The sequence below is a fragment of the Cyprinodon variegatus genome, unplaced genomic scaffold, assembly GCF_000732505.1.
Source record: "Cyprinodon variegatus isolate N-32 unplaced genomic scaffold, C_variegatus-1.0 Scaffold802, whole genome shotgun sequence".
NCBI lineage: Eukaryota > Metazoa > Chordata > Actinopteri > Cyprinodontiformes > Cyprinodontidae > Cyprinodon > Cyprinodon variegatus.
The window spans coordinates 372,354-383,650 of record NW_015151255.1 but is presented as its reverse complement, the minus strand read 5'-3'; the positions used below and the strand labels follow the sequence as shown (position 1 = coordinate 383,650).

Here is an 11,297-nt window from a genome sequence, read left to right as displayed (position 1 = left end):
CACACCACCCTGACAATAACTGGGACAAACCTGGATGTGGTTCAGGAACCTCGGGTTCGAGTCAAATATGCTGGCCATGAATCTGTCAATGTGAGTAAGACAACTTCTAATGTTCAGCATGAGTACTTACAAAAATAATAGGTAGATCTGCACAATATTTTCACATCTCAATACGTTTCCTTTGGATCTTATAGACAAGGTATATCATATTTACCAAGGTCCAAATGTGGCTTATAAGCACATTCATGCTACCAAGGTGTCTGTGTCTAGCTGCCTAGCAGATTTATACCTTTAGACTGAAAACTGTAAACATTCGTCTAAAATAGCTGCATCCCGATTATACTGAATCTGTAAACAGCAGCTATGGACAGACACTATAAAGGATGGTTTAGGAAAGGTGCTGGGCTTTTCCAACACAGGAATTTTATTTAATCGAAGACCTTAAATTTGAACCTATTAAATGTTTTGTTTGCATAATAGCCCTGTTAATCCTAGAGTTTTTATGTAGGTCACATCTAGACAGGGTATGTTATTTTAAACTATTTCTATTTTTTAATATATGGAAATAATGAGTAGAAAAAAACTGTTTGGGAAATTTCTTCAACCTGAGCTGTAGATCTCTGCTGCTCCTCCAGAGATGCCCTCTCTGTTGCCAACATAGTCACGTTTTCACAGTGTTCAGAAAGATTTTAAACACCTGTAGCGAGTGACTAGCGATATCTGCTTTGCTAAATACAATTGAACTCTGTCGTATAGGTGATTTTAATGTATGTGAATATTTTTTAAGGCACTGAAGTTTGTAATAGTAAATTATTTTAAAAGATCCTTTGTTGCTCTGGATAAATACATGTCAAGCTGAAAGTAAAAGGAGGATCAAAACTAACAAAAACAGCTACAAAAAAAAAAGGGAATTCAGAGCTGCTCGCTTAGATTACACTTTTAAGAACTTACATGGAAAACTCAACTTTTTGGGAGATGATTTATGGCGTTTAGATTGCTTGCCTTAGCTCTCAAAGTGATTGATTGACTGTTTTAAGCCATTGCAGCTCTGGCAGAATTTCCGGCACCCTCAGCCTGTAGTTTCTGACCACTCTAGGGATTTGCCAGAGCAGTCTAAAGGCTCGAAGCTCAAAAATCAATACAAGAACAAGTACCTGATGAGACTGCCAGAAAAACAACGAAGGAAGTATTTTTCTTTTAGCAGTTTCAAAATAGAGAATGTAAGAGCTGGCAGTAATATGTGAGTGAAAAAAGATTTGTTTTTGTTTGGCCGGTATGCAGAAAATGTTGTGTGTTAGAGATATGCCCTAAGCTAATTAAATGGTGTGTGTCTGATGCCAGCCCAGAATTTGAGCCAATCAATTAAAATTGCATGTTCTGCAGTGTCACTGGCAAGACGGAGATATATAGGGATTAAAGCTGAACTTTTAACCGAATAAGCTGTAAAACTGCCACCGGGTTTTTTTTATTGTTGTTGTATTTTTTTTTTATTTTTTTTTTTTGTCAGTTGTTCTTAATGGCATACATCTTGAACACATAACTTTTCTTCTCTTAGCTTTGAAATGTGTTGAGTAAATGGTGAATACTCTTTACTGACTTTGAGTAGATTGTCCAATGAAATCTAACAAACTGCAAATGCAACTTTCTTGATTTAAAAGTTAAATAAAGGAGCAAACAGGAAAAACATTAGGTACATTTTTGACAGTTTGTAACTGAATGTCATTTAAATGAGCAATTCATGAAAAATGCTTTCTTTCTGGGGTAAATATTAAATTTTTTTGTTATTATAAAGTTATTATTTAAAAAATAGTAACATATTTTTGTTTGTATTCACACTGGGGCATACGTTCAAGGAATTAAATCCCATTCCAATATTATTAAATACTGAAAAGTAGCTTTGCGTGCCACATTTTCTGTCCTTTTCTCTTATTTTTTTATAATTATGGCACGACTGTTCTCGTTGTGTTTTAGGTAGTGGGCATAAAGGAGACCAAATCCCAAGCCAACAGCCCATATATGTTACTAACATAAAAACCTTGAATGCATGCCACTTGAAATCCAATAGCCTACTGAAACTGGTTCAAAGCATTCTTGAAATGAAATGAAATGGGGATGTTGCACAGAGTGATGATGATGATGAATACGAATGAGTTGTGCACAGTGTGCTGTAGTTAAGCTGATCAAATTATTAATAATGTTCATAACTGAGCCATCTGACAGTCTGTCAAAGTAAATCAATCTCACAATATATCTACTGAGTCTGCAGTACAGTATGAATGTATTACCATTCCAGTGGTGATCTCTGATAAGAATTAAAGAAGCAAATATATCTTTATGAATGAATGGATAGATATTTAATTTAATCAGGATGATAAACACTTGGATTGAGATGATGCAAAGAATCAATAGATGCACATTTTAGAGACCATCAGTTGAATTGATCAGCACAAAGCCCCAATCCCAGAAAGTAGCAGGCAAAAATCTATACATAAAAAAAAGAGAAACTACGTTTAACATAGCTGATCAAAATCATATAGATTTTATAGAGTTTATGGAACTTTTGGAAATTTGTAGGAATTATTTTAGGCCCTATAGACATAATGCGAGCTCTGAGAAGATTGTCCTGCCCAACCGCAACTAACAGCTGTAATGTAGGAGACAGTGAAGCTTACGGTGTTACAGGAGGGATTTTTATTTATCAGCCAATCAAGCAAAGATGACGCGGAAAAAAACAAAACAAAACAAAATAGAAACACTCCTAACAAGTTATACATCAGGTCAGTGTTGATATTTCGAAGCAACCAGGCAAATCCATGTCTTCACTGATGGAGAAAGAGAATGAATTGCACAAAGCAACTGGACACTGATTTTAAAAAATGCCTTAAATTATGGAAATGCAATTTAAGGTAATAACTTAAATTACACGATATATTATAGGCTTTCAGTAAAATCAGTATAATTTTAACTGATCACAGTAATCCTGAACCAAACTTATGCAACCAGAAGTTACAACATATATTTTCATATTATATGAAAACTAAAAAGGTCTGTGTGGTCCCACAGACCTGGTTCATGTATTGGGTTTCTTAAAACAATTTTTTTTTATGTTATTGGGATAGAATATTCCACACTAAACATTTGGGGTAACACATATCACACATGATATGTAACACATAGCCCTTATTTTCAATTATTCTTAATGATATACCTATGACTACAATGAGTTTGTTATTACATCTGTAATGTTAGGCAACAGAAAAAGAGGTTCAGTTCTTGCAGGTCAGGAGCATTTCAATGGGACAAATTGCAATCACACATTGGTCAGTTACTGACCAGCCACCCCCTAGGAATTATTGAAAGGTTGCATTATATTCACTATCATTTCAACCCTGACTTTACATAAAAGGGCAGTTTGGGGGCAATACTTATTTTAGTCACCTATTGTCCAGTACCAGAAGGGATTGAACAACCCTGTATAGGTCTGATTAAGGAGACTTCCTTTTATTTTAGCAGCACCTTGGCTGGCAGGTAGTCCCATCCCATCCCTCTCTTCTTGGCAGACAGAGAATCACACTTTTTGAATCCAGCAGAGCATGAACCCAAAGATGTGAAGGTGCTGTTACCATTGGCACAAGTATTAAACCAGTTACTTTTGGTGTGCAGAAAAATATTTCTACCTTAACTTTACCAGGTAACCAAAACGTTTTGAGTTTTAACCATTTTTCAGATTGTATAAACTCAGATCCACATTAATTGACATGATCATTTCCAATGATTATAGATAAAATGGATCAGGGTTTAATTTATATTGAATTATAAAACCAGCAACAACTTTTAATACATTTTTACCAGGCACTACAACTGTTTTCCTGAGCATAGCAAGCCCTAAAGCATTATACTAATCATGTTTTTTGACCTCGGGATCCTGTCAGCGTGGATAGGAAGGTGCTTAAATATGTCCAGCGATGACATTTTGAAACGACCTGAGGCAGACCAGCTAAAATAGATGAAAGGTCATTTCAGAGGTTTCTGTGCTTGTTACACCACCAAACACGAGAGTGAACATTTTCCATGAAAACATACTTACAAGATCAGGTTGTGTGTTATCTTCTATTGGGATTAAGTGGGAAATCTATTTTTATTTCTCTGCAGGTGTGTAAAGTTTTGAACACAACAACCATCAGCTGCTTTGCCCCTTCTCTGAAGGCGGATTACCATGCCGACCAGGAAACCATAAAACACGTGGATGAGTTTGGCTTTGTCTTCAATAACGTTCAGGCTCTGCTCACCTACAACAGCACAGGCTTTGTCTACTACCCCAACCCGTACCTGGAGCCGTTAAGCCTCTCAGGTGTTCTGGAGCAGAAACCTGGAGCTCCCATCATTCTCAAAGTAAGCGAGAGGAGTCCTCCCTTTACATGATCACAGAATTACAGGGCTTAGTTTTCAATGTCAACTCAATATAAATGTGCCAAAGCATTAAGTTTTTGAAAAGCTATAATGTTGAACATCTAAATGAGGGTATTTAATTGAGCTCCTGACTGCTTGTATCACCATTGTTGCTAAAAAAATATATATATCTAATGTAGTAGCAAAAGTTCTTATCCAAAAATACACACCAATCTTTAATTTTTCAGGGATTTTCCTCCCGATTTGCTTTTGTTACTCTTTGAGCCACTGCTAGATATGTTTAGAGTTGTCTGACTTGCAGGAATAGCATAAGATATGAGCCTGAGTCTTAAAGGAAATTGGAAATTGGCACATTTTGACTCCGTGTCAAAGTGCAATTTACTACATGAACCCACTGCTAGTTTTCCTTCCAGATGACTTCAGTAATTTTTATAATGCTTTAAAATTGTATTTGATGGTTTGGTGAAAGTTGGACATTAAAAGCTTATTGGAAATGAATATAATTGCAGGTGTTGTGGCTCAGCTACATATTAAATTATAATCAGTAAATCTACTTGGATTTAAATAGGCTTGCTGATAGATTTCCAGCAAAAGTAGTTCTTAAGACACAAAATGCATTAAAGGATAGAGATTTAGTGTTGTTGACTGGTTCTCTTAACTCCTTTACAGGGTCGTAACTTGGTGCCATCTGCCTCTGGTGGAGCCAGACTGAATTACACTGTGCTGATCGGAGATACTCCCTGTTCTCTCACTGTGTCAGACACTCAGTTGCTCTGCGAGCCACCAAACCTCACCGGGCAGCATAAAGTCCTAGTGAGTTTTAATGTCAACCTTACCCTTATGTTATAATGTTTTTTTCTTTTTGTCCTTTTTTCTGCATCAATGTGAGTAGCTCTCTGTAGGTCAGTGGTCTTCTTTACGTCATGGTGTTTTTGGGTCAACGGCTGGCTCTCAGTTAGTCTCTAGCTTTCTGTCATTGTCTGTCCCTCATGGTCTGGTAGGTTCCCCATTACGACGCATTGTCGTCTGGAATTATTGACAAATGAGCAAATAATGACAATAGAGCTGAATAGAGAAGAGTAAGCTGATGCTCCTTTTAAAAAAGGACAAAAGTAAACTTGATGAGGTCTTTTAATTCCTCAACACAACTTTTCATTATGCGGGTGTACTACAGCACACTCCTGCTGTTTTAGACACAAAGTCATAAATGTTAGGAATGTTTTTTCTTGTTACTGCAAATGAAAGGCAAAAATTTAGATTTACACATTATGTGTTCATTTCCCCCCCCAAAAAGTTTAAAATCCAGAGATTGTTGATGTTTTCTGCACCTTTTGTATGAATTAGTGAATCAGTACTGTGTGCTGTGTGAGCAGTACTGGCTCTGCTGAGTGCTCTTCAACTCATCTGCAGTTTAGAGTTTTGTGTCACCTCTTCCTTTTTGCAATACTTTATGCCAGTGGTCTTTAAATCCAGCGGTGAAGGGCACGGGTCGCCTTGAACTAGATGTTTCCCAGACCTAACACACCTAAACAAACAGCTAATTACCTCCTCAGAACACAGTGAAGCTCTCAAGACAAAGCAAATGACCTGATTATTTGATTTGTGCTGCAGGCAAGACAAATTGAAAATATACCAGTAAGTTACATTCACGTTACAGAACCTGGAGGACTGGAACTGAGGGGCCCGGCTCAATAGATTCTCTGTGGGGTTTAGGTCAGCTGAGTTCAGGGTTCTCACCAGTCTGACGCTGTACTTGGCCCTTTACAGCCACAGGAGGCAGCTTTCCAACTCTGTAGGAATGATGCTGTGGTCCATCGGCAGATTCAGCTTCAACTAAATCTATTCCACCCCTGCCTTCTAACGTTGCACTCTTACCTTCTTAGAGGTGCTGTTAGATATAATCTGCTGGACAGATGACAACTCACCAGTTATGCCCATGATTGTGTGGACCACAACATATTGTTCCTTTTTTCAAAACCCTTTTAATTGGAAAAATGTTGAGTTACTTTACTCTGTAGTTAAGGATTCTTTTAAAGGGGTAGTATGTAGGAATCACTGCCATCTAGTGGTGAAATGATTTCACTCCAATGAACACTGAAACCACTGCTTCAAACCCAGAATGTGGCAAGGGTAGCCTCCATGTCTCAAAGCGTCTCAACAATGCTGATTTAACAATGTCACCCGAAGTGAAGTGAAATCTCTACAATCTGGCATTTAATAGAACAAAAAGGCTTTGAAAGCTAATAAAAGCATTTAAACCTACAATTCTGTACCAACATGATTGGTATACATTTGTGGGATCTACTGTTATGCTTAATATGGTAACGAGAAACACTGACAAAATAAACTGAGAGGAAAACTTTAACTTAACTTACATGTGAACTGTAGGAGAAACTTAGTAACTTTGGCGTCCATTTTTAAAATCTTTCTCCTTCATTAGCTCCTTCCACCTGGAGGAGGCTTGCTCGGCATTTATCAGCATTTTTTTTTCATAATTTCTCTGGTTTTGTCATCTTTTAAGCTCATCATCACTTCTTGGGGATGGTGAAACCATTTCTTCTGCTGCTGCTGCATATGCATGGTCCTGCATTGTGCTGCAGTAGTGCAGACTCTTAGTTGTTGAGTTAGTCTCACCAGATGATCTTCACCGCCACTTCTCTATCCCATTGAACTGCCAGCAGAAGGGCAACAAGTTTTTGTTTTCCTTGTTCATATTTTATCCCTTACCGGCATCTGTACGTTCAACATGGCAGACTGTCATAGCGCTTCACAAACAGGCAACCAGCCTTATGCATAAACTAATATCAATTTTTTCTCTTATGATTCTTCTCTCTGATTATTAGTCAATCATCGAATTCAGGCAGTTAAAAAAGAGAAATTGTTACACTTTATCCCTCTAGATTTAGAGAAATATATATTTTATTAATATTCTTATAGAGGTGCAATTGGTTTGTCAATTAAAAAAAACATTATTTTTTCTTTCTCTTCTCTTAACAGGTGCAAGTAGGTGGATTGCACATCTCTCCTGGAGAGGTGCACATCCGATCAGACAGCTTGCTCACCATGCCCGCTATTCTAAGCATCGCAGCTGGTGGAGGGTTGCTCCTCGTCATTGTCGTCATCGTCCTGCTCGCCTACAGACGAAAGTCGCATGAGAATGACCTCACTCTGAAGCGCCTGCAGATGCAAATGGACAATCTGGAATCAAGAGTAGCTCTTGAGTGTAAAGAGGGTGAGTGATGTTTGAGATCCAACACTTATTTCAAAAAGAAGATGATTCACCACTTTTCCAACAAGTAGCAGAATATAAAAGAATACACAGACTAACCCCGAAAACCTTTTTTTTTTATTGTACTAGAAAATTCTTTTAAATTTTTTTTTTATCATTTAACATAGAAAGCAATATCAAAGTTGGGAATATACTTATTTGGAGAGTACAAGTCATACTACAGGTGTTTATACATGGGTGGAGCTTTTAGGTAAAGCAATCACCAGGGATGGCTATTATGAAATGTACATCATTACAATTAGGCAGTTCTCAGGTACTACTCCTTCATTTAAAAGTTGGACAGAAATTGGCTGACTGTTTAACAAATTTGTCTTTTGTGCAGCGTTTGCTGAGCTGCAGACGGACATCAATGAGCTAACCAGTGATCTTGATAGAGCTGGCATCCCCTTCCTGGACTATCGCACTTATGCAATGAGGGTTCTCTTCCCAGGGATCGATGATCATCCTGTGCTGAGGGAGCTGGAGGTGAGGAGCCTCTGCTGCAGCTCCTGCTGCACTTACAGTACAGTTTAAATATGCTGATATTAAGCCTTAAATTCCTGCAAAAATGTTTACAATTTAATATAATTTTAATCTGTTCCCTCTAAATAGGCTGAGCAACTTATGATGGCATGTTAGATGTTTTCTGCCACCCTGCACCTCTGCTGTTTGTTAGAAAATGCTTTTTAAAAAATCCTTTTCTGTTGTCTACATCTTAGGGGTTTAATTTTGAAGTATTTGAGATTCATTTTTGAATAAACCATGATGAAAATTAATGCAGCCTTTTTGCAGAAAAGTTGCACAAGGTCAAAACTAGTTAGTTGAGTTTCTTTAATCAGCCCTTATTATGCTCACACTTACATGTAGTCTTAAGGAGCTCACTGATTGCACCTCATTTTGTTTAAGGCAAACGCCCTTAATTAGGGTAAAAATTACAATTTGTACTTGTACATTTTGAAACAAAGATATGAATAGACTGCTTCCTTTATTTTTTACTTTAAGCAAAGCACAGATCAGTCCTTCTTGTTTGGACTTTCCTGTTTAAGGTGGTGTGGGAAATCTGTCATGCCTGTTTCATTCTGTTTTTATTGTTTTCTGACTCACCCTTCAGCATGCGCTATCTGATGTGTGTATGACTCTTTGTGTGTGCAACTATGCATGATACATGCAGGTTCCTGGGACTGGACAGGCCAGCGTGGAGAAAGCCTTGAAGCAGTTTGCTCAGCTGGTGAATAACAAAGTATTCCTGCTGACTTTCATCCGCACACTGGAGACGCAGCGTTCCTTCTCCATGCGTGACCGGGGCTACGTAGCTTCGCTCATCATGACTGCCTTGCAAGGACGATTGGAGTATGCAACAGACATCCTTAAGCACCTGCTCTCTGACCTTATAGAACGCAACCTTGAGAGCAAGAACCACCCCAAACTGCTCCTCAGGAGGTATCCTTCAAATTCCATAAAAGCTGGCTTATATCAAGATGCTTTTCACCTTTGAGAAAGTTTACATATCAGTCCATCTTAGAACTTATCAACCCTATCTAAAAAATAAATACTCATATTCCCAGAGCAATCCTTTCTAAAATGATATTGGAGGAGTGTGTATATTCCTTGTAACATACTTTTTAATGTACTTAAGAAAATCTGATAATTGAACTAATAACTGTTCATTTATTTATAAACAAAATAAAAACATTAAACAACCATCTTACATTAAACAACACTATTTTAAGCTATTGAAGATGATTAAATAACCAGGCGACAAGGACTCAAAGTGCAAATAATTAACTGATTTAAGTTTAAGAATTACCTAAAACGCATTTATTTCTCAGAAGCTACACAGAAAGGATCATGCATGGCATAATTCAGATTTCTGGTACCTCATCCTAATAAGTAAAATGGAAATCCATTAACTTCCTCAGCACTAGATGGTAGCCTCGGCAGAACAAAGCATGGATCAGAAGACAGGTGTTTGATTAAGGCAGAAAGGCAGGTGAAGCTAGAGATTCGAAGATCTCTATTAAGCTCTACAAATGACAATGTTCTATCACTTTGGTCTTATAAGGGATATTGTTACTCATATTATTTTCATTCATTTGCTTTTAACTCCAGGTAATAAATAATATTAATAATAATAATCATAATAATAATAATACATTTAATTTATACTGCATTTTCCATCAAAACATCTCAAAGTGCTACAGGTAAAAAGAGAGCAGGAAAAAAAGCAGGAAAAACATCTAATGGGGACAAAAAGATTTGCTAAAAATAAACACTCTGCGTTCTGTGGGTTGATAATCTTTTTATTTTGGGGGGGGGGGGTCGGCATGCCATAGATGCACTAATGTGTGAGGACGGAAACCTTGTATGCAACACTGGTCAAGATGGAAAGCGAGTGTGATGAGTGGAAAATGGGGGTAATGTGCTCATGTTTCCTCACTCTCATCTGGAGCCTAGCTGTAGAGTTTTGAATGTACCGAAGCCTCTGCAGACTCTTTCTAGGGATCCCAATAAGAAGTGAATTGCAATAGTTCAGTCTGGAGGAGACAAATGCATGAACCAGGTTTTCGGCATCTGGGAAGGAGAGAATGCGATGGAGTTTGAAAATGTTTCGGAGGTGGTGGAAAGAGGTCTTGCATAAGTGATTTATATTGGCTTGAAAAGTGAGTTGGGAGTCCATTTTTACACTAAGATTACTAACTGTTGATGAGAGCGGGATGTTAGTACCAGGTATGTAATCATGGCATAGCATAAAACAAACACTCAAACCTTAATACAGTCAGCAATTGTATTTAAATGTATGTGCAATTATTCTAAAGCTTTCTGGATTACAGTATTAAACAAAACAAAACTGTCAGATTTTTAAAGAAAAAGTAAAAAAAAAAAAAAATCCAGCTCAATATAAAGACCTTAAAATAGTCATATACTTCTAATGTTTTAAAACCCAGGGCTGCAGTGGCAGTTCTATACCAACATTGGGTTTTTTCATGGGGGCACAGTGCAGTAGATTACAACAAAACAAACTAAAAAACATTTAAAAACAGGCCAATAGTGATAGTTGAATATATTAAGTGAGCTACTTTGCAAAGAGCCACTTGTGGCTCCAGAGCTGCATGTTACAGTCCTCTGGTCTAGCAGATAAAAACTGTGATCCTATTTCAATGAGACCAAAGCTAAAAGTACAACATCTTAGTTGTTAAACCGCAGTTAATGTAAAACAGTTTACGTAAAAATGTATTTTCCAGGACATATCATTGTACGATGTTTTTTCTGTACAGGGGCCATAACAGGGGCAGGGCCAGTTCTACAGGGGCACTGGTCCCTGTCTACCCCTGCCTAGAACTGCCCGCGCAGTATCCATACTAGGATTCATAGGAACTTTGACTGAATTGACGGTTTTGTGAGCTGGTTTGGAGTGACCTCCAGAAAGGCAGTGATGTACATTCAAGTTCAAAAGACATGTTTATACACAATATTTAATTTATTATTCAGTGTTAATAACTTAATGTCCATGCAGTTAGCTCCTTTAAAGTAAATCTTTATGAAGCAAAGCAAATCCCAAACCTTTACATGCAATCATGTAAAGATTTAATGTTTAACATGGTTTGCATCTGTTCACCCA

General features: G+C 37.5%; 1 protein-coding gene across 1 annotated transcript in view; it reads left to right on the top strand.

Annotated features, from left to right (window-relative positions):
• Window positions 1–3: 3 nt before the first annotated feature.
• The window catches only part of plxna2 (plexin A2), a gene marked incomplete at its 5' end in the record, with an annotated part of 31,377 nt that continues 20,083 nt past the window's right edge, over window positions 4–11,297 (top strand). Inside the window, 6 exons of the mRNA XM_015396517.1 lie at window positions 4–90; window positions 4,153–4,392; window positions 5,080–5,223; window positions 7,408–7,642; window positions 8,022–8,164; window positions 8,850–9,118. Coding sequence (XP_015252003.1) covers window positions 4–90; window positions 4,153–4,392; window positions 5,080–5,223; window positions 7,408–7,642; window positions 8,022–8,164; window positions 8,850–9,118 — 1,118 coding nt within the window. The remainder of the gene's footprint in view (window positions 91–4,152; window positions 4,393–5,079; window positions 5,224–7,407; window positions 7,643–8,021; window positions 8,165–8,849; window positions 9,119–11,297) is intronic.